Below are 23,089 nucleotides of genomic sequence, written 5' to 3'. Positions count from 1 at the left end.
CCCCGTGTCCCCCGGTCCCCGGTGTCGCTCTGTGTCTCCCCGTGTACCCCTGTCCCTGGTATCCCCATGTGTCCCCCCTTGTCCCCGTTCCCGGTGTCCCCCCGTGTCCCGCCTTGTCCCCATTCCCCGGTGTCCCCCCGTGTAACCCCGTGTCCCCCCATTCCCCGGTATCCCCGCTGTCCCCCCGTGTCCCCCTGTCCCCGGTGTCCCCCCGTGTCCCCCTGTCCCCGGTACCCCCCGCTGTCCCCCCGTGTCCCGGTCCCTGCTGTCGCTCCCTGTCCCCCTGTCCCCGGTACCCCCCAGTGTCCCCCCGTGTCCCCCTGTCCCCGGTATCCCCGGTGTCCCCCCGTGTCCCCCCATTCCCCGCTGTCCCCCCGTGTCCCCCTGTCCCCGGTATCCCCGCTGTCCCCCCGTGTCCCCCATTCCCCGGTATCCCCGCTGTCCCCCCGTGTCCCCCATTCCCCGGTATCCCCGCTGTCCCCCCGTGTCCCGTCCCCGCTGTCCCCCCGTGTCCCCCATTCCCCGGTATCCCCGCTGTCCCCCCGTGTCCCGTCCCCGCTGTCCCCCCGTGTCCCCCCATTCCCCGGTATCCCCGCTGTCCCCCCGTGTCCGGTCCCCGCTGTCGCTCCGGTGCCGCGTGTGCGGAAGCGGCGCGGGCGGTGACGCGCGGGCGGGAGGCGGAAGCGGCGCGGGGCGATCGCGGCGGGGCCGGGCCGGGGCCGCGGGGCCATGACCGAGTACAAGCTGGTCGTGGTGGGCGCGGGCGGCGTCGGCAAGAGCGCGCTGACCATCCAGCTCATCCAGAACCACTTCGTGGACGAGTACGACCCCACCATCGAGGTGCGGCGGGGCCGGGCCGGGGTGCGGGACCCGCTGCGGGAGCGGAGCGGGGGGTGAGAAACGCTGGGAAAACTCTTGCCGAGGTCCCTGCCCGTGCCCCCGTGGGCCCTGGGGTCCTTTCGGCCCGGCCCAAGCCAGCCCGGGGTTCTGGGGGCGATTCCTCCCCCGTTCTGCCTCGGGCTTCCTAAAGCAGCCAAAGGCAACCAAAAAAAAGCCACCGCTGGTCTGTGCAGGGCGGAGATCCCTGGCACGGTGATGGTGTTTATAAGACCCTTTTTTTCCCTCGGCTTATTAATTGAGGAATTTCTTTAAAACAACAGGACTTGGCTGTTTTGTAAGAAAGGTGGGGGGGGCTTAGAGTAACATTTAAAATGGGATGGTTTGAGTAACAATTAAAATGGGATGGTTTGAGTAACGTTTAAAATGAAATAGTTTCAGATACTGGTAGTTTTTTATTAGAGAGAGGCAAGAATCCCAGAATCCCAGGATGGTTTGGGTTGGAAGGGACATTAAAGCTTGTTTTTTTCCACCTTCCACTATCCCAGGTTGCTCCAAGCCCTGTCCAACCTGGCCTTGGACACTTCCAGGGACGGGGAAGCCACAACCTCCCCTGGAGGAGCTGGAAAAGCTCCTCTCTCCCTCATACCCATCTTTTCATTAACATTTTTGTTTTTCACTCGTGATGGCCGAGGTGGGAAGCAGCAGTGCCGTGTTTGTGATGGGAAGTGCCCGTGTTTGTCCTGCAGGACTCGTACCGAAAGCAGGTGGTGATCGACGGCGAGACGTGTCTGCTGGACATCCTGGACACGGCGGGGCAGGAGGAGTACAGTGCCATGAGGGACCAGTACATGAGGACTGGGGAGGGATTCCTCTGTGTCTTTGCCATCAACAACAGCAAATCCTTCGCTGATATCAACCTTTACAGGTAAGGCTGGGGAGGGAACACCGGGAAAGGCACCAGGTCCGTTGGTTGAAGTGAAGCGGGGAAGTGACTCAGTGAAGACTAATTAACAGACAAATATTAAATCTTCCACTGCTGTCAGGAAGTTTTTCAAGTGTTTTGTGCCGATACATGGAATCACAGGCAGGTTGGGATGTTAAAGCTCATCTCATCCCATGCCCTGCCATGGGCAGGGACACCTTCCACTAGCCCAGGTTGCTCCAAGCCCTGTCCAACCTGGCCTTGGACACTTCCAGGGGTGGGGCAGCCACAGCTTCTCTGGGCAACCCCTGCCAGGCCCTCACCACCATCTTTAGTCAATTAGAATGGCACAGTTGGGGGTTGTTGTGTTAAGCATTAATCATACCATCAATCAATACAAATGTCTCCACAGGGTGTCAGAGGATGGTGCCAGACTTTTCCCAGTGGTGCCCAGTGACGGGACAAGGAGCAATGGCCATAAACTAAAACACAAGAAGTTCCACCTCAACATGAGGAAGGACTTCTTTACACTGAGGGTGGCAGAGCACTGGAGCAGCTGCCCAGGGAGGGCGTGGAGATCCCTGTCTGGAGACATTCCAGACCCACCCGGACAGTCCCTGCTCCAGGTGACCCTGCCTTGGCAGGGGGGTTGGACTGGATGATCTCCAGAGGTCCCTTCCAACCTCAGCAATTCTGTGATTCAGTGAATCAGATGATATTCAGAGGGTACAGAACATCATCTCTAAGAAAATGGGTGAGAAAAACAGAGTTGGACTAGAAAATGACGTGTACGTGGTTCTTGGCCAGCCTGCTGTAGGTTGAACCCCTGAGGTCCTGCCCAGCTTTAATGTATATTTTTGTAGCACAAGGTGGTTTGAACACCGAACTAAACCAGTTTTTATATTTAGAAAATAGTTCCTAACTTATCTTTTAAATTTGTCTTCCTAAAGAGAACAGATCAAGAGAGTGAAGGACTCGGATGACGTGCCCATGGTGCTTGTTGGGAACAAGTGTGACCTGCCCACGAGAACAGTAGACACAAAACAGGCTCAAGAATTAGCAAAAAGCTACGGAATCCCCTTCATAGAGACCTCTGCAAAAACGAGACAGGTGAGGTGCTCCCCTGGGACCTGACTCCTCCCTGCTGTGAAACACTGGCTGCTCTGACATCTCCCCCTGTGCTTGGGCCTTACCTACAGGAGAAGCATTTTTTTTACAGTTTTTAGCTTTCATTTCTCAGCTTGAGAGAGTTTTGTGTTTATCACTGGGCAGGGCCAGGACAGGAATCACTTCAGACTTGTCCTGACTCCCTGTTCAGTGTGTTGTGGCTGGAAGAAGAAGAAGAAGAGCAGAGCTTCACCTGCTCTCGCTGCAGTTCATCATCCCAGACCTGTTCAGTTTTCTTGGCTTCTTAATGAAAGCCAATTACAAGATTATGTTTACAGACAGAATTCCCCCAGACTGGACTAATGGGCTTCTCCAGAGCTGCCTTGAACACGTGGCTCTGCCCAGTCTGCAGCAGGAGGGATGAACCAGAAAAGGTGCAATTATTAAGCAGTAGCCAGAAAATTCTAAGGAATTAAATTCCAGGAATTCGAAAATGAAGGTGATTAGGCAAGAAGTAGCTTGTTTCCTGAATGTAACCTCCTTACAGTTTCAGTTTTCTGTGTTTCTTTTAAGGGCTGTTGCCCCAGGGAGAGTCAGGAGTGTGAGGGGAGAGTTTGGGACGTGGAAGTTTTATCCACTCACGAGCCCTGGGATGAGCTGGGTGCTGCTCTTCCTGTAGAAGTGTGTCTTTCAAATGCATTAAGGGCTCCTGGGATGGAAAGATCAGTGATTTCAGAAGCTCCAGGAAAGAAAATGCTTGACCTTCCCTTTGCCTTCAGGGCGTGGAAGATGCTTTTTACACACTGGTGAGGGAGATCCGGCAGTACCGGATGAAGAAGCTCAACAGCAGTGAGGATGGGAACCAAGGCTGCATGGGATTGTCCTGTGTTGTGATGTGAAAAGGTGAGCTGGCACTTCAGTTTTCCACTGGCTCCTTGTCTTTTTGCCTTCCAGCAGTTGATAAACGTGGCTTAGAAACGCTGGTTGCCATAGGTGGGGTTTTTTTCCCCTTCTGTACAACCTGTTGATTCCCAGAGATTTGGATCCCACAATTAATTACTGCTCAGGAAAAAAAAAAAATAAGTTCCCCTCTAAGTTGATGATAAAGCTTAAGAAAAGGAAATTTCATCCACAGCATTTTGGCTGTTGTGTGGGTGGATGGAACAAGATGATCTTTAAGGCCCCTTCCAACCCAAACCATTCCATGATTCTGGGATTTCCACTGATTTCGATGGTGTGATTTTCTGTGTCATCCCTGGCAGTGTCTCCTTCCTTTGGGAAACCATTTGGACTCTGGAGGGTGTGTGGTTTCTGTGTGCACACAAGAAACACCTGAACTGGAAAGGAGTGGGCACAGTTGTGCAGTCCCCGTGTGCTGCTGATTGACTGACTCACCTGATTGATTGATTGACTCAGCTCACCTTGAGCTGAGTTCCTCTGGAATGTGCTCAGTTCCAGGATTAACCAAATAAAATGGTGCAAGTAACACAATTTGAGCTCCCAGCTGAGTGAAATCCCTTTCAGCAGTTCCCTAAAAGATGTTGCTCATCACTGTGAACACAGACAGACCAGTTCAGGGCTTGCACTGCTGCACTGTGGCACTGCAGTCCATCCCAGAGTTGCCCAGCAGCTAATTAGGTGCTAATTGGAGGTGCCTTTCTGTTCCAGATGCCAGGAAAATGTGGTTCAGGTGCAGCTGCTGAACGAGTCTCAATGCTCCTGTGCTGCATCTCATGCTGATGCCCTGCAGTGTTTTGGTGCCAGTGGCAGACTCTGGGCACCAGTTAATTAGCACAAGGTCCTTTTCCGTGCTCCATCTGAAGAGAACATCCGTGGCATCTACCTCCCTGCTCAGCTCCCAGAGCAGCAGCATCTCTGGATGTACTGGGATTCTTTTCTCACTGTGTTACCTGGGTTTGTCCAAGAAGAAAACCAGTCACAAAAGTGAACTATAGAGACTAAATGCTGTGAAAAAGATGACACTTTACCTCTAGAAGTGCTGTGTGTCCCCTGTCTGTTGGATTCCGTGCAGTGCTGTCAGAGGAGTGGCACAGAGTGATGTCACCCGTGGTTGTGTCACCAGGAATGCCCCTGTCCCCTGTCAGATGGGTGTCTGCTCTCTGGGCAGCAAAGTGCAACATCTCCATTGTGCCAGGAGTGCCACCTGCCTGATCCCTGATTTCTGTAATAAAGAGGAAAACCTTTCCTAATTAAGTGCCTGTTTGCTAAGAAGATTAGAAGTTGTCCCTTGGGTTGAGGAAAACCCCAAGGACTGGAATTTCTTGGGAGCTCATTGTCTTAAGCAGGCAAGTGTGGTGTGGGTGATCTGTGCCTGACAGGACACTGCAGCAGGAATTTGTAGGCTGGAAGGTCCAGCAGGCACTTGTGAGACTCTTGAACAAGGCAGGGGACACACTGCACCTGTGTTTTACTTTCTTTGTGGGTGGAACAGTTTATACTCTGTCTTGTTTTCCTGCAGCACTCAGATCTCTTCCAAGCTGGACCAAATCATTCTGCTGCTCGTTTTTAACATGAACTGCCAACACTTCTGGGCAGCTTCTCACTAGTTAATCTGGTAACTGGAGGTTAGTTTGGACAGCTGTTCCTCAGCTCTCTGTGTAACTTGCAAATTGTTTTATTTTGAATTATTTTCTTACCACCAGACTGTAAAGAGTCTCTTCAAAATGTCTCTAGACTGTGAAATGTAGTTGGAGAGTTTCCTTATCAGGGGGTTTTGGGTTGACTGTCACAGACTGGTTGCTCCATCCCTGGGAGTGTCCAAGGCCAGGTTGGACAGGGCTTGGAGCAACCTGGTCTGGTGGAAGGTGTCCCTGCCCATGGCAGGGCATGGAATGAGATGATCTTTAAGGTCCCTTCCCACCCAAACCATCCTGGGATTCTGTGATGGAGGGGAGAAGGCAGTGAGCTGCCACAGAGATCTGAGCCAGCTTCTGATTGCAGCATCCTTGCAAAATGAGGAAGGAAATGAGTTCAGTGATGACTTCACAGAAGGTGTGGGACAGACTGATGGGAATTCTGGGCCTGCTCTAACTCCCAGCCCCCGAGTAGGAGGGCAGAGCTGCGTGAGCTCTGTGAGTTCTTCCCCCGTAACCGGGTGTCCGAGGGTGGTCACTGCTGCCAGACCTGTGTTCCTTGCAATGCTCTGTCCTTCCCTAGTTCTTGTGCTGCTGGTGCTGGATTCCGTGGGGTCAGGCAGTGTATCCCCCAGCACAGCTGAATTCCCAGTCCCTCTGATGCAGGAGGAAGGAGCCTTCAGCCAACAGAGGGAGCGTTTGGTCAGTGCCGGCCCAGGGGAGCAGGGAAATTGTGAGAGGCTTCATTTCAGTTTGTTGGTGTCAGTCAAACATCTTCATTTGGAGTTCTCAGTTTCCAGTGGAAATTAGAAATCAGTAAACAGAGAGAAAAGATTTTTTTCCTCTTTATGTTGCTTCCTTCACTGCTTACATTCTTAATTCTCTTCTTGGAATGAAGAGGATCGATCTGCGTCACGTTTTCTTTCTCTCTGATAATCCTTATGAGTACTTTTTGCAGTTTATTTTACCTCTGACTGATGTGACGCTGATAAGAATTAAACCCATGATATTTTTACAGAAAACATTATTTTCCAGCAATGTGCACACGGTGGTGGGAGAATTGTGGATACCATTGGCTGTGGCTCGAGTTGAGTTTGTTTGAAGATGTTTCCCAGAGAAGCTGAGGCTGCCCCATCCCTGGAAGTGTTCAAAGCCAGGTTGGAATAACCTGGGCTAGTGGAAGGTGTCCCTGCCCGTGGCAGGGGGTGGAACTGGATGAGCTTTAAGGTCCTTTCCACCCCAAACCAGTCCATGACTGGTCTCATGCTGCAGGTTAAACGTGGCAGAACTGCCATCAGTGCAGGCTCTCAGGGCCAAGAAAGTTTTGTCAAGAAAAGTTTTTTTTGTGAAAGCATTCTGTGTGGCAGGAGCTGACTGTCTGCTTCCAAAGGGACACACTGTTGTCCAGTTAATAAAATTACCCCTGGAAAAAGGTGATTTTGGGATACACATCTGGTCACGTGGAGGCAGCACTTGGGAAAGAGCAATGAGGAGTTTGCAAGAAGTTTTGAAGGGTGAGGTCCCATCATCCAGGTCCTGTCTGGGTTTTGATTGTTTGGGAAATGTAGGAAGCAGGATTGTTCAGAGCAGGGCTGCCTGTGGCCATGGGAAACCTTTGGCAGGGAGCCTTTGATGTTTGGAGTCTGTTTGGTCAGGTATGGAAGACGATTCCTTTTGGATGGAGGTTCATCATGATGCTCCACATTGCACAGCGTGTTCTGGTACATTCAGCTGTAACTCCAAAGGCAGGGAATTCTCAGAAATGTGGGGGAACTGACTGGCAAATGCACCCGCTTTCTCTTTGCTGTTCCCTTTCTCCTGGGCTCTATAAAAGGGAAGAAGCCCTGGTAAGGATAGGTCTGCATTTATGTCACCTTTGGAACCTTCACAAGGGGCTGTATCAGGTTTTAGGATACTGCAGAGGTGACCTATGCAGGTGGTTTAGTTCCAAATCCAGCAGATACTACAAAATCAGGGTGTTGCACTAGTCAGGAGTGTGAAGTAAATGGTTGTTCTTCATTTCCAGCTTTTTGTAGAGAACCCTGGGTTTGGTGGCAGCTGAGAACTGTGGAAGGACAAAAACCCCAGGAACTTTTGGGGGAATTATTTAGAAGATAAGCACAGGAGGTTTTGCACAAGACAGTCCCTGGAAAAGGTGGTTTGGTAGATTTACTCTAAATGTTATTTACAACTAACAGCACAACACCATCTTAGTGCCAAGCTGATTTTACTGTCCTGACTGGGAAGAAAAACAACTTAGAGGTAAAATATTAAAAAAGGGTAAAGCTCTTGTTCAAAAATTACAAGTGCCAATAACTGTAATAAACGTTTCTGTTGCTGAGGCTGAGAACAGGAACCAGTGTAACTCTGTGGTAGTTCCTCCTTGTGTCCCCACTCCGTGGTCTTGTTCAAACAACTGCTCAGATTTAGTTCTTGTCCTTGGTAGGACTTTGGGTATTAACCAGGATGTTTAAGGTGTTATAATTTTTAGCACAGCTCAGTGACTTAGAATTGGATTTCAAGCAACCTCAGGCCCGTGGGGGAAGGAGAGCAGTGGAAGATGAATTACATTCTGACCTGTATGTTCTCCTTTACACCCCAAACCTTGAGTGTCTGCCTGTGATTAACCTCCAGGATCGTTGGGAACTGTTGGGATCTGGACTTTTAACCCAAGGGCTAATTTGTTGTTACTTTGTTTAATTATTTGCTTTCAGTAATGCATCTCTTTTGGTTTGAATTGAAGTAAATTATTTTGCTTCTTAAATAACTTTTTTAAAGAATAAACTTCGAATTCTTTGCTTGTTTCTTTTGTGATCTGGGCACAGGAGCCATGAGTAGATTATGGAAAGTTTATCAGCAGTGCTCTGCTTTCCCTGGGGGATGAGATTTACTCCAATTGTCATTTCTGTCGTGGGGCATGGGCAGCTGGATCACAGATGTGCCCTGGAGCATCAATTAGCAGTGAGAGTGGCCTTGAGACCTGCCACAGGCTTGGTCCAGAGTCCAGTTTTAATGACTTCAGCAATCTGTGCATCTTGTCGAGTCTCTGTTTGCAGTGGGGTTCCTCATAATATTTTTGCTGACTTTGTCCTTGCTGTGTCAAAAAAAGGGGGAGTGAAATCAGCCATGGAGTCACTGCTGTGTCCAACTCGTGCTCTCTGTTAGGTTTTTAACTTGCTTAATTCAGTCTCCTAAAATACTTCCCCCTTGGCTTTCCTCCTGCAGATTGTGTCAGTCCACACATAAGTAAATGTGCTTTCAGACTGTTTCTCCTCAGACATTGTGTCAGGACTTTGGAACCCGGAGTCCAACCTGGTTTTTTGTGCCAGGAATTAAGGAACAGACCCCCAGTGCCAGGGCCACCCACTCCTGGCACTGTGTAGCTTCAACAGTCACTGCCTGTCCCTAAAGGATTCAGAACATGAGTACAGGTGGGTGCTCAAATCCAGGGGTTTCTTGGCTTATTGGGAAAGTTTTCTTGCAATGTGGGTGTTCTCTGGAGCAGCCTGATCCTACAAACTGCTTCCCACCTGAAGGGCTGATTTTGGTTGCACCAGCCCTGGAGGAATCCGTGCAGGGGAGGGAAGAACTTGCTGAAGGTTTTCTCAGTGCTGGGTGAGTTGATCAAAGGCCCAGCACAGCCAGGAGGGCCCTGGTGAGATCCACGTTACCCCCTCTCTGTTCATACTCCTCTCCTTCAGCAATTTAAAGCATTTTCTAGCAAAACCTGCCTCATGGCTTCTATTTGGACAGCTGCCCCTGTGCTATGGATGCTCTGCCAGGTGAGCTAGAGGAAGATCCTCCTAGAAGAACACCCTAAAATGCCAAATTTCTGGCATGTCCAGCCATCTTCCTTTGACTTAGACCTCGGTGGAGTGAAGGCAACTAAGAGCTAAAAGTGTGGGGGGGTTAGAGCCACTCTGAAGCCCCTGGGTGTGAATCACTCGTTTTCCAGCTGAAAAAGAGTGGGAAGATGGGTTGTTTGTGCCAGCCCCTGAGTTTGCAGAGGCCATGGATCTAATTTTAGCACAGCATGCCCAGGCTTTACTCAGATTTCCACCATGATCCCACTCAAATTGACCCTGTGATTAAAAAAGCTGAGGCATCAAGAGGAAGATGACCCTTGTACCCTAAAGGTCATTTTTGGTGTCAGATGTGAATCCCAAGATCCTGATGCATCCAGGAAGGTTAAGGACGGGTGTAGTCCTTGTGGGAGAGCAAAACAAGCAGGAGCCAGTTTTTATGGACCGTGAATGAAATGGTTAAACAATAATGTGTCGGGGACTCTCAAACTCAGAGATGGGTAAGAACAAGAAGAACTCAGGAACTGAAAACTGCATCAGCATGAGGGGAGGCCAAGGTGTAACAGCACTCCAGCTTTGCCCTGTTGCTGCACCTCTGCAGGTTGCAGGGAGGGAAATCAGTTCATATTCTTGGGGAATAACTGGGAAGTGGGGATACAATCCCCTGAAATCTGGAGAATTTCTTGATTGTCACCCAGCATGTTTTGAAGTTGTGCCCGTCAAAGAATGGGCACATCTCTTCCAGAGAGTTTCTGGATGCTTTGGGAATTGTCTCAGCTGGAGATGCTGTCAGCTCACCCAGCTTCACTGACCAGTTGTGCCACAAGATTCCCGTGCACCTACAAACAAAACCCTTGGCTTGTTGTTTCCAGCTCTGTATTTTATGCATGTAATTGTCACTTTTTCCAGCCTTCTCCTGGGACAAGGCCTTTCCATAGCTGTTCCTGCAAAGTGTGGCACAGGAAGCCCTTACCTGCACATAAAATTCCAAACAATGTTGGCTTTTCCAGGTGGTTTTTCTGTTCCCTTCAAGGCTGTGACCGAAGCCTCCCTTTATTAAATCAGAGCCAGACTGTGCTGCTGCAGCCCAGATGCTTTGCTTGATTTGTCCTATTCCAGGGCAGTTTTTCAACACCATCAAGAACTGAAGTATAAACAAACAGGAAAAGATTCTGTTTCGCATCAGAACTATTTTACCCTTCTGACCCGTTCTGGTTCACCACTTCCCACCAGAATCTGGGTCAGAAGCTCAGAGTTATCTGGCAACATGCAGGGCATGACAAATTCCGGCCTTTTTCTTCAGGCAGGAGCTGTTTCTCAGCTTCAGGTGAGACCTGAAGTAGGTTTGAGGTTACCCTAAAGGAGGGTACAGCCCTCAGTGCCAGTATGCTGGGAACAATCTGCTTAAATCAAGGCAAGAGGTACTTCCCAACCTTATGTCTGCTCTGCCAGGCCCAAGCCACGTGTGTAGCTTAAGGGAGGAGTTCCTTGAACCACCTTCCTTTTGTTTGTTGGATTCAGCTGGGAAGATGTGAGGACATCTGTGCTAAAATCCAGGCTTTCAGGTAGATCCCTCTCCCTGAACAGCACAGGTGAGAGCAAATAGTTTGGATCTACCCACAGCCCCTGTTCTGATGGAAACACCAAGGCTCTGCCTTGGGAATTTCCTTTAAACCTTTGGTTCAGCACAGAAGGTGTCAGGTTTAGTCTCTCTTAAAAAACTGACTTCCACAGTCCACTTTAGAGAGGTGCAGCTGCCCTGGGAAGCAGAAATCTGACCAGGCAACAGGTGAATCTCCATGAAATGTAAGGATGAAGCCTGACTTAGAGAAGAAAAATCATTACATTTGAGCCTTGGTTCACCTGTTTCAGTGGAAGTGCTTGTGGCTGCACTTTAAATAGGTCCCCAGTTGATCTTTACTCTCCTTTTAGAGTGGGAGAGTCTGATTACAGGGAAGGGAAAGCTGTAAAATTAGTGTTGGGCTCTCACTCGGCCCCTTGTGCTCGGGGACAGTGGGGTGTTACTGAGGCTCTGCAGACTCTGCTGCAACGATGTCCCAGGGGAGAATTCCAGGTAGGTCTGAAAGCAGTGAGCCAAGGAGCCACTGGGCAGGCTCTCAGCTCACAGCCTTGGAGATTTGGATGGTCCACAGGACCTCACTGGGGCCTTTGGGCATTTTTCTTCCTGCTTGGAGACATTTTTCGGGATATTTTAAATAGTTTAAAGAAGTAGTTTAAATCTTGCTCTGCTTGGACTGATGAAAAATATTGTCCCTCCTGCAGTGTGATGTGTCCTGTAATGACAGCACTGAATCCCTGTGGATGTGGGTCAGAGGGATTTCAGGAGTCTCTGGTGCTTGGCAAAGCACCAACTCTGAGCTTGGCAAAGCTCAGAAGATGTGGGGAGCTGCATTCCTGAGGGCATGGGGAGCACAAGCTGAGCAGCTGGAATAGGGCCAGCCAGGCTCTGTAGAGCAGTGCAGAGGGACATGTGACAGGTGGCTGCAGAGCCCTGAGTGATATCAGCCCCAAGCTGCTCTGATAAGAGCGAGTTTGGAATTGCAGGGCTGTGGTGTGACAGACAGTGTCCTCCTGCCTGAGCCTGGTGTTAAAACGTGGCCCTGCACCACCGGTGGGAGGTTGTAAACCTTCCTGAGTGTAGTTTTCATCCAGTAAAGGGATGAAAGGTCAGTGGAGGCATTTCTGGGATGCTTCATTTGCAAATGAATACTTGGAATTAGAATGTCAGGGGTGTGAGTTCCCCAGACTGGGATTTGGGAAGTGAGTGATGTTAGAGCTGCAGCCTGAACTGCTGGGTCAGATGGAAAGGGCAGGAGTTGCACCCTCAAAATGTTGCTGCCACCCTGTATGACCAGGAGTGAGGATCTGTGGAAGTGCAGTGCCTCAGCTGTCTGCTCCTGTTAGGGAATAAATGGAGATGTGACACAGGGGGATGGAACTCTGAAATGCCCATCCACCCTGATCTCCACAAAGGAGGGCGAGTCATGGGCAAAAAATAGCCAAGCCTGGTGCTCTGAGTCACTAAAATATCTGCCTGCTTGTCCAGCAGGAGAAGGCTGTCCTGCCCTCCTTCTGGTCCTGCTGCATCCCTGCACCTGGACACAGGGGTAGGGAGAGACCTCCCAGGACAGCCCAGTCTGCCCACGTGGCTGGGTGCCTGTTAGTCTCTTGTAGTGTTGACTGAGGTGATCTGGGCTCTGGCAAATGTTTCATCTTGGACAGCTGCAGGGAAAACAGACTGTGGCAGGCAGAAGCTCTGCCAGAGCCTCGGGTTGGATGGGACCTGCAGGGGGGTTTGGTTCCACACCGAGGCACCAACGAGGCTCTGTTGGGAACAGGCAATGCCAAACTCACATCTTTGTGTTGCTCAAAGTGGCAGCTGCTGCTCTGGGGTTTTCTTTCCACTACCTAAAGGGGCAACAAGAAAGCTGGAGGGGCTTTTCACAAGGGCATGGAGTGACAGGACAAGGGGGAATGGCTTTAAGCTGAAGGAGGGTGGGTTTGGATTAGATATACAGAAGAAATTGTTCCCTGTGAGGGTGGTGAGGCCCTGGCACAGGTTGCCCAGAGAAGCTGTGGCTGCCCCATCCCTGGAAGTGTCCAAGGCCAGGTTGGACGGGGCTTGGAGCAACCTGGGCTAGTGGAAGGTGTCCCTGCCCATGGCAGGGGGTGGAACAAGATGAGCTTTAAGGTCCCTTTCAACCCAATCCATTCTGTGTTTCTATAATTCTTTTGTCAGTGGAAGGCTTTGGCTAAACTTGTACTTTGCTAATCCCTTTTTAATGACTGATGAGAAGACAAGGCAAAAAGGCTCAGATTTTCAAGGGCTGATCACAACAGCTTTCATTTTGTCTCTGTTTTATCTTAAACAGCAGAAGACAAACGTGAGTATTGCTGGGTTTCTCTATGCTCTGCTGTGTTACTGCCTGGACATGATCAGTGGAACCCAACAGCTGTTACATGATCATGGTGATCTTTCAGCAGCTGCAGAAATGCTATTTCCTGGCAGTGCCAGCTGTGCCCCTCGCTGTTACACGGAATGGTCCCAGCTTTTTGGCCCTTTAGTATAGGAAACTGCAATTTTTAAATGTTATGCTGGCACCCTGGTGAGAACCCTCTGGCTGTTCTGCTTTGGCCCTCATGTGCTGACCATGTCCTGTGTGACATGTTGATGGTGAGGTCCGTCCTTCAGCATCGATGCTTGCCGAGCTTTGTGCTGAGCTGCCAGCTGCTGGCAAAGCCTGCTCCATGACTGTTCCTGTGCTGCCGTGCAAACCTGTGCTTCTGGGGGACTTTTGATGGTGTTTTGTTGGCAGTGGAAGGGCTTTTAACCATCCTTCTCCTCCTTCATAAAGCCCCATCCAACCCTGTGTCAGTGGTGACCTTGGCAGCACGATGCACGTGGTGGGTGAGGGGGGTCCAGCTGTGGCTGGGGCTCTCCAGCTGCACTGGGATGGTGGGAGCTGAGTGCTTGGGCTGCTGGCTCTGCCCCCCCTCCATCCATACCTCTGTCTTCCTCCTGACTGGATGCCTTGTGGAGCAAGTGGGGCTTGGACTTCCTAAAGCTGTAAGGGCTCTGCCAATCTTCCTCTCTCCCCGCCAGTGCATGCTCCCATAATTGCCCTTCCCAAGGATTTGCTTCTTCCTGGGCCTTTTTGCACCACTCTTGGTGCCTTTCCTGCTGTACTGGGGGTATCAAGGTATGTCTCCAGCCCACCAGGTGTGTCCCAGCCTCGTGGCAAATCTGGGAGGTCACCCCTAGTCTTTTAGGGGGGGTGGGGGCCACGAGGAAACGGCAGCTGAGCACTGAGCTGCCTCCAAGGGACACCTGCCTGTTCCAGTGGCTGGGAACCAGCTGCCTGTGGGAGCCTGAGCTCTGCTCCCTCTCCCTGCAGAGATGGACGAGTCCATGCGCTCCTTCGCCGAGAAGATCTTTGCCTCCGAGGTGAAAGATGACGAGGTCAAGGGAGAAATCTTCGATGTGGAGGAGATCTGCCCCATCTCCCGGCAGGAAATGAAGGTGCACATGATGCTGCAGGAGAGAAGTGGCACCACGGAGAAGCGGTGAGCAACAGCCAGGGATCCTGGGAAAGGAGAGGAACACGGTCTGCACACCCTTGGCCGGAGCAGGGGGGATGTAAATCAAAGCCCATGGGAAGGGGAACAGCTCATCACACCTGTGGGATTAATCCTTGCTAATCCCAAGGCATCTGTCAGGTATCCAGGGTTTCCTCTCCAAGTGTTCCCACTGTTAGACAGAAAGACACCCTACTCCCTGGGTGTTAGGGACAGCAATGGTCTCAGAGCTGGTGGAGAGGGAGACTTGGAGACCGTTCTCTGGAAAGATGAGACTCCCCAAGTCTGTGGCTACTTTGTGATCTGTGCCCTCTGCTCTTGGCAGCGGCTGTTTCAGGTGCTCAGAAGGCACCAGGGAGCTGATTTGTGTTGAGCACAGTTAGAACATGGCTGTGGGAAGTACCCCTGTCCCTGTGCCTGCGTGTGACCCCGGAATGGGGCTGTTTGCCTGAGGTTTTCCTCCCCGGCAGGAAGAAGCACCATCTCCGCTTGAAGACAGTGGCGTTGGCACTGCCCTTGGTTCAGAAGTCTGTCAGCAGCCTGTCTGCCATGGATGAGGTCATCTCCACCTCCCCCCTGTACCAGACTGTGCCTACCTTCCAGAGGGTCCAGATCAGTGGGGATTATGCCTCTGGGGTAGGTACTTCCATGGCTGTTCCCCTCCCATGCTGGCCACCACCTCTGGTCCCTGCCTGTCCCTCAGCAGTGCCCAGTGTCACAGGAGCCTGTTCCAGCTGCAGTGTCTCCCAGGACAGTCTGTGCCTCCCAGATCAGTCTGTGTCTCCCAGAACAGTGTGCCTCACAGGCCTCTGGTGGTGCCCTGCTGCATTCCTGGGGGATCCATAGCTGAATTCCTTGGCAGGAGTCTGTGGGTTGCTCCATGGTTCCCATGGGATTCTCCAGGGAGGATATGGCTGAGCAGGCTGTGCTCATTCGGTCACATCCTCTCTGCTTGCACACAGCTATGCCTGTGCAGGATCTGTGCATATCCCAGAATCCCAGAATGGCTGAGGGAGGTCATGCATTCCAAGCCCCCTGCACAGGCAGGGTCACCTAGAGCCAGTTGACCAGGACTGTTATCACCTCCTATGCTAATCCCTCCTCCTTCTCCTCAGCCTCCTATTACATCTGTGCTGCCCCTGGGATCGTGCTGGTGGATCTAAGCTCAGCTTGGAGCTGCACAGCAGAACAACAACTGGGGAATCTGAAAATCCCTCCTTGTTTAGGCACGTTCCCCCTGCCGTGACTGTCGTAGTGGTGTTTTCTCACCCTGCTCCACTCCTTTGAGCCACTTCTGATTGCCCAAAACACTTGTCAGAGCAGTAAATCAAAAATAGTCCTGGTCACTGTTTGGTGTTTCATGTTCCTGCTTCAGTTTCAGCCTGGGCTCCAAAAATAGCTTTTAGTGTTTTGCCCCAGCCTGACCATTTCAGGGCCATCTACAGATTACAGTGAGGAATGTAAGAGGGGGTAGCATTGGAATTCACTGATTCTGGCACCAGGAGCTTCCCTTTGCCATATCTGGGACTCTGCCTGTCATCCCTTCCTTGCCCTGCCCAGGCAGAGCAGCGGGAGGGAGGGGATGATTGATATGATATGATTATCATATGATTATGATTATGATTTTGGTTATGATATGGTATGACAAGAAAGCTAGAGAGGAACCTTTTACAAGAACATGCAGTGACAGGACAAGGGGGAATGACTTCAAACTAACAGAGAGTAGGTTTAGACTCAATACTGGGAAGAAATTCCTCCCCCTGAGGGTGGTGAGGCCCTGGCACAGGTTGCCCAGAGAAGCTGTGGCTGCTCCATCCCTGGAAGTGTCCAAGGCAGGGCTTGGAACAACCTGGGCTAGTGGAAGATGTCTCTGCCCATGGCAGGGGGTTGGAACTGGATGATCTTTAAGGTCCCTTCCAACCCAGGCCATTCTATGATTCTGTGATATTTATCTCGCTTTGACCAGACATCCCAGTTACAGGGGCTGGGACCAGTTTATCACTATGTGGGTGTATTCTATACCCTCTCTGTCATTTCTGATGGACTGATGGGTTGTTTGCAGCAGGCAGCAGCCTCCCAGGGCACACTGACACCTCAGGCTACAAGGTGGGTGTTAAAGAACCCTGCCAGGCAGGGGAGTGTTCTTTTGTTTTCACACAAACGACTCAGCTGAGATAACTCCCCTCTGGAAAGGTATTAACACCTTCACACCCAGCCTGAGGGGTCATCTCTGCTAATGGGCCACCTTGGACTGGCATAATGGGCAGCTGCAACCACCTAGACCACCAAAGATTCCAAAACTATCCCATGGCTCACAGAGTTAAATCACCCTCAGTATCCCGGGGGAGGTACCGAGCATTCCCACCTGAACTTGAGCATATATATCTACGAGTTTTGGGACTTCTGGTGTCACTTCTGGGATCCAGAGGAGGACCAGAACTTTAACAGAACTATGACCATCATCGAGGTTTCCTTTCCTTTCACTTTGCCCCCAGGGGGCCCACGTGGTGCTCAGCACAGGGCTGATGAGCACTGTTCTGTTCTTGTCCCAGGGTGCTGGGTTATTCATCTGTTTTTGCGGGTTAAAACCAGTTTTTCTCCATATCATTGCATTTATTGTAATCTTTTTTAGTAAATTGTACCTCTGACTTGTAATCTCTCTTGAGCTGGGTTCATTTCTCCCATCAGTTTACTTTTAAACCAGCACACCAAAATTGTTCTCTCTCCATCTGGGTTCACCAGGGTGTCTCTCTCGGACATCTGAGTTCCAGTTGTGTGTTTGCCTTCAGCAACAACCCCCTTGCAGGTGACAGTGGAAGATTTTGAGGTTGTCTGCAGAGGTTTGTACCGTGCCCTGTGCATCCGGGAGAAGAACATGCAGCGCTCTCTGCAGAGGTTCCCCAAGACCCCGGCCCAGTACCTGCGTGCCATCGAGGGCGAGGCCTGGAGGCCGAGTGACACTGGCCCAGGTACACCCAGGATCCTGGAAGGGCTTCCCCTCTGGCCTCAGCGTGGGGCAGGGAAGGATTGTGGAAGTGCTCCACGGGGGAGTTGCTTGCCCAGGTCTCCTCTTGGGTGTCCCAGTGGTGGGGTGTCCCTGCCCACTGCCCAGGCTGGGGGAGCATGGCAGGTTTGGGGGCTACTGGCTGGCAGCCTGTGCATTGTGGAATTCTCCTTTTGGTCCAGTGTTCAACCCGCCAGTGAAGGATGGACAGGATCCCTTTGAAACTGGGAGTCTCCCCGAGGACCTGGGATACCACGTCCAGATGAAGGAAGGGGTAGTTTATGTCTATGCCGACAAGGCGGCAGCTGAGAGAAACGAGCCAAAGGACCTGCCCTACCCCAGCCTTGGGGACTTTGTGGATGACATGAACTTCCTCTTGGTCCTGATTGCAAAGGGGCCTGTGTAAGTGCACAACCCAACAGGTCCTGCCTCAGTGGGCAGAGGGAGGTCAGGGCAGCCCCCTCCCCTTCCTGGGAGGAGGGAGAAACCTGCTGATGACGTACCTGGCTGCCCAGCTGTACTTGGCCCTTGTCAGCCCTCTTGATTGGGGTCTTCAGCAAAGCCAGCATTCAGGGACTGGAGACAGGGCTGCAGATACACTCCCACCTGCCCAGCCTTCCTTTGAAGCTCTGTAATAGAGGCAGGAGAAGCACCTGAGGGAAGCAGGGCTGGCCAGCATGAGCTGCTCCACCTCGGGTGAAAGCTGCAGCCCTGTGCTGAGGGGTGAGAAGCCCAGCCACTGTTCTGCCCTTTGCTTTCACTAGTAAGACCTACACTCACCGGCGCCTCAGGTTCCTCTTGTCCAAGTTCCAAGTGCATGAAATGCTCAATGAGATGGAGGAGACGAAGGAGCTGAAGAACAACCCGCACCGGGACTTCTACAACTGCCGGAAGGTAAAGGGCAAGGCTTACAGCTCTGGTGACCCTGAGGAGGAAATGTCTTGGTGCCTTCCCCTCCCTGGGAACTGGATTTTAGAGTCCAGGTCCACTGGCATTGTTCCCACAAGTGGGAATGTGCTGGCTGGGCTGCTCTTGGCCCATCATGTTCACACCACTGAGCCCTGCTCCCCACACAACTTGCTCCCCTGGGCCTCCCTGGGATGGTACCTGAGCATCCCAACTCGAAGCTGGAGATCTGTCCCTCTTGCTTCCCAGGTGGACACGCACATCCATGCTGCAGCCTGCATGAACCAGAAGCATCTGCTGCGTTTCATCAAGAAATCCTACCACGTGGACGCCGACCGCGTGGTCTACAACGCCAAGGGCAAACAGCTCACCCTGAAACAGCTCTTCGAGCAGCTCAATCTGCACCCCTACGACCTGACAGTGGATTCCCTGGATGTCCATGCTGTAAGTGGTTGGACATTTAGTGTAAAATCACTCTTGAGGCACTCTCATCTCCTCCATAGGCACAGTTTTTCCCTTCCCTGCGCACCCACGACATATTGTGTGTGTTAATATTCGTGGCAGGGTGTCACAGCTCCTGGTTTTCCCGTTTTGAGTGGTTTGGATCAGTCCCTGCTTACTGCCACACCTGGCCTGAGTGTGTGAGTGCAGGATTTGACCCTGATCCTGCCTCTTCCAGGGCCGACAGACATTCCAGCGCTTTGACAAGTTCAACGACAAGTACAACCCCGTGGGGGCCAGCGAGCTGAGGGATCTCTACCTGAAGACAGAGAACGCCATCAACGGCGAGTACTTTGCCACCATCATCAAGGTGAGGAGAGAGGGGAGGGGAAGAAGTGAAGCTTTGGTGCTGCTGTGGGTCCCTGTGCCACGGTCTGCTCTGGTTTGCAGGAGGTTGGCTCCGACCTGGAGGATGCCAAGTACCAGCACACGGAGCCCCGGCTCTCGATCTACGGGCGGTCAAAGGACGAGTGGGCCAAGCTGGCCAGGTGGTTCAACACCCACCGGGTCTATTCCCCCAACATGAAGTGGATGATCCAAGTACCCAGGATTTAGTATGTGCTGTGGGTCTGAGGGGCCACTGTGCCTTACAGATACCTCATCCCTGGGGGGGTTGTGGGGACAGTGGGCTGTGTGGTCCCACTGGTAGCAGCTAATCCCTGTCTCTGTCCACAGTGATGTGTTCAGGTCTAAGAATTTCCTGCCCAGCTTTGGGAAAATGCTGGAAAATATCTTTGTTCCTGTGTTTGAGGCAACTGTCAATCCTCAAGCCCACAAAGAGCTGAGTGTCTTTCTGCGCCACGTGAGTGTCACCTGATGGTGTTGTCAGGTGTGGTGAGAACTCACAGTCCTGTTTGTGCACAAGAAATGGGGTATTGGCTGATGTGGAAGATATCACCAGTGGGCTTGTGGCCCTTCTGCAACATTCTTGGAAGTGGGTGTGTGGCCAGAAGTGTAGGGAGGGCTCAGACTCCCTGAGCTGGCTGCTGTGGGGCTGTGGGAAATCCTCACCTCCTGGGGAAGGTGTGAGCTTTATTCCTGGTTACTGACAGAGCTTGGGGGGTTGTGAGGAGCGAGGTCTGCAGCCTTGCTGGACTCTGCTCTTGAGGAGGACAGGGGTGTGGGTTCTGGTGAGCTGCAGGGGGGCAGGGTGAGCCAGCCCAGCTGGGCATGGTGAGGTGGGGAGCCTTGAGATGCACCTTTCTTGTTACCTTGCCGAGCAGATCACTGGCTTCGACAGTGTGGATGATGAATCCAAGCACAGTGGACACATGTTCAGCACCAAAAGCCCAAAGCCAGAGCAGTGGACTTCTGAGAAGAACCCATCCTACACCTACTACATCTACTACATGTACAGCAACATCCTGGTGCTGAACAACCTGCGCAGGTGAGGCCCGGGATCTGCCACCATGAGGTGGCACAAGGGGCTGCCTCGTGAGTTATCTCAGCTCGTTATTGATGTGGGAGAAATGGGGGCCACCTTGCTCTGCCCCCAGTGTAGTTTGGAGCTTCATATCCCAGAGCAATCCAGAAGCTTCTCAGTAGGAAGCGTGACAGACTGGGGTGAAAATTAGGGATCGCAGAGATGCATCTATTGCTTATGCAGAGGAGAAAAGAGAATGAGTGATGTGCTCCTGGGCCAGGCTGGATTCATGGGTAGGGGCAGAGCTGGGCCTGAAGTCAGGTCCAGCCCCCTGACCCTGCTGCCTGCCCTCCTTCCCTGCGCTCAGGCAGCGTGGGATGAACACGTTCCTGTTCCGCCCGCACTGCGGCGAGGCCGGGGCCATCACACACCTGCTTGCAGCCTTCATGACAGCAGATAACATCTCCCACGGCCTCAACCTCAAGAAGGTAAGTGGAGTTAGTCTGTCACGAGCAGCCCAGGCGTGGCAGGGCAGCAGAACACGTTCACAGCTGCCTCCATGCAGCTGACAGTCGGTTGTGCCTCTGCTTTACGCTGACACAGCCTGGCTTCAGGCAGATGTCACTTCTCTGGGGCTCTCCAGGCATGTTTGGGGATCTGGCTGAGAAACCTGTTGGATTTTGAGGGTTCAGCCCCACAGGCCTGTTGTAGGATACATCTGTTATCATCGAGCCAGCTGCATTCTGACATCAAACAGGTTTGAGCTCCGTGTCCTCTCACGCTCCGTGTGGACTCTGAAGGATTGATTGCTGGCTTGCCCCTCTCTTTCCTTGCACACGTGAGCTCTCGGCCTTAAGCTCTGCCAGGGGAGGTTTAGGTTGGATATTAGGAAGAAATTTTTTACAGAGAGAGTGATCAGATATTGGAATGGGCTGCCAAGGGAGGTGGTGGATTCACCATCCCTGGAGGTTTTTAAGATGAGACTGGATGTGGCATCAGTGCCATGGTCTGGTAACCACGGCGGTGTTGGATCAAGGGTTGGACTTGATGATCTCAGAAGTCTTTTCCAACCTGGTTGATTCTACGATTCTGTGATTCTCTGCACTGTATTCCCTGCCTGGGGCCTGACCTGATGTGAGGAGTGACCCCAAAGAGGTGCAAGGTGCAGTAACTTTATCCCTAACCCGGTACCTCTGCTCACCTTTGCAGAGCCCAGTGCTGCAGTATCTGTACTTCCTCGCCCAAATCCCCATCGCCATGTCCCCACTCAGCAACAACAGCCTCTTCCTGGAGTATGCCAAGAATCCATTACTTGACTTCCACCAGAAAGGGCTCATGGTGTCCCTTTCTACAGATGACCCCATGCAGTTCCACTTCACCAAGGTACCGTGTGAGCGCTGGGGCTGGCACTGGGGGGCTGGGAGTGTGTGGGCCTCGATTTTTTGGGAAGCCAGTGGCACCTGCCAAAGGTCCATCATATGCTGGGCCATCTGCCCCTCTACCAGGGGTGGTTCAGGTTGAACATCAGGAAAAACTTCTTCACTGAAAGAGTGGTTAAACATTGGAATGGGCTGGCAGGGGTGGAGTCACCATCCCTGGAAGTGTTCAAACCACCACTTTGTGATATTTAGTGGGCAACGGGGGTTGAAGGTTGGACTTGATCTTGGAGATCTTTTCCAAGCCCAGTGATTCAGTGGTTCTGTGAGCTGTGGGAGAGCCCATGCAGAGCTGCTGGCCCCTAATCCCACCTGTGCTGCAGGAGCCCCTCATGGAGGAATATGCCATCGCCGCCCAGGTCTTCAAGCTCAGCACCTGTGACATGTGTGAGATCGCCAGGAACAGCGTCCTGCAGTGTGGCCTGTCCCACGAGGTGGGTGCTGTCCACAAAAACTGGGATTTGTTACTAATTATTATTTATTTCAGAGCTGCACAACCCTGGGTGCTCGGTGGGATTGCACAAATCCAGCACACCAGATATCGAAACTTTTTATACATTTTAGCAAACAAAGGAATTAGCGTTCATTGGTTACAAGTTACATAGTTACCTTATTAATTAGCTTCTATAGGCTAATGATTCTCTCACTTCTCATGCTAATTAGTCCCATGCTCAGTCTTCCTCTTCTTTAGGGTTGATGGTCTGTGAGTCACTGGTTGTGATCTGCCCCTGCCAGAATTATCTTTTACCCAACTGGAGCTGATTTCAGCACAATTGCTGAGTTGGCTTTGTTATATTCTTCCTTACCTTGGAGTTTTTCCCGAATGTCCTTGTAGCCCACAAATTCTGCATTCCCCGTGTCCACTGTCACTGGTACATCCTTCTCTCCAGTCTTTAACCTCCCCGTAGGTCTGGGATGCTCAAAGCATCCCAGCCCTAAACCTTAACAAGGCAATTCTACCCACACGTAATTTTTCTAACACCTGGACGTCACTTCAGAGCTTGTTGGCTGCTGTTTCACAGGATTAAATCTCCCTTCTTGCTGATTAGGCGTGAACGTACATAAAGATCAAACATCAATGAACATAACTTCTTAGGAAAATGTCCCTGCCCACGGTGATCCCTGGGACCAGCGCCGTCCGTGGGCTCAGGGCTTCTCCCCAGCCTTTCCGAACAAGGAATTCTGAGCTTGGCACCCCTGTCTATTCCCCTGGCAGGAGAAAGTCAAATTCCTGGGCGAAAACTACCGGGAAGAGGGGCCTGAAGGCAACGACATCCGGAAGACGAACGTGGCCCAGATCCGCGTGGCCTATCGCTACGAGACCTGGTGCTACGAGCTCAACCTCATCGCCGAGGGGATGAAGAACGAATAGGCAGAGGGTGGGAGAGCGGGGCCGGGGTTGTGCCGGACTCTGAGGGCACCGGGGCGGCCGCGCAGTAAAACCCAGTCTGAGAAGCGGCTCCGATCACCCTCAGGGGAGAGGGGAGGGCGGGGCCAATGGTTGAGTGACGGCTGC

The 23,089-nt window shown here is 51.9% G+C and overlaps 2 protein-coding genes across 3 annotated transcripts; both read left to right on the top strand.

The window, feature by feature from the left end:
- Window positions 1-673: 673 nt before the first annotated feature.
- On the top strand, window positions 674-5,572 carry NRAS (NRAS proto-oncogene, GTPase). Its single transcript, XM_064636067.1, has 5 exons — window positions 674-840; window positions 1,587-1,765; window positions 2,713-2,872; window positions 3,649-3,772; window positions 4,538-5,572. Exons 1-4 carry the CDS (start codon window positions 730-732, stop codon window positions 3,766-3,768), a joined length of 570 nt encoding a protein of 189 aa, XP_064492137.1. The 5' UTR covers window positions 674-729; the 3' UTR covers window positions 3,769-3,772; window positions 4,538-5,572.
- A 5,638-nt stretch (window positions 5,573-11,210) lies between these two features.
- AMPD1 (adenosine monophosphate deaminase 1) lies at window positions 11,211-23,028 on the top strand. 2 transcript variants are annotated; one of them, XM_064636045.1, is made up of 16 exons: window positions 11,211-11,340; window positions 13,160-13,171; window positions 14,183-14,351; window positions 14,834-14,999; window positions 17,170-17,332; window positions 17,550-17,769; window positions 18,132-18,261; window positions 18,523-18,717; window positions 18,953-19,084; window positions 19,165-19,328; window positions 19,450-19,576; window positions 19,998-20,161; window positions 20,505-20,625; window positions 21,347-21,520; window positions 21,897-22,007; window positions 22,790-23,028. In XM_064636045.1, exons 1-16 carry the CDS (start codon window positions 11,319-11,321, stop codon window positions 22,943-22,945), a joined length of 2,226 nt encoding a protein of 741 aa, XP_064492115.1. In that variant the 5' UTR covers window positions 11,211-11,318; the 3' UTR covers window positions 22,946-23,028. The 2 variants fall into 2 exon arrangements, with proteins under 2 accessions (XP_064492115.1, XP_064492117.1); XM_064636047.1 differs by lacking the exon at window positions 13,160-13,171 and having other exon boundaries at window positions 11,212-11,340.
- Window positions 23,029-23,089: the final 61 nt, after the last annotated feature.

The sequence above is a fragment of the Pseudopipra pipra genome, chromosome 25 (assembly GCF_036250125.1).
Source record: "Pseudopipra pipra isolate bDixPip1 chromosome 25, bDixPip1.hap1, whole genome shotgun sequence".
Classification (NCBI taxonomy): domain Eukaryota; kingdom Metazoa; phylum Chordata; class Aves; order Passeriformes; family Pipridae; genus Pseudopipra; species Pseudopipra pipra.
This window is presented reverse-complemented; position numbering and strand designations above follow the sequence as displayed.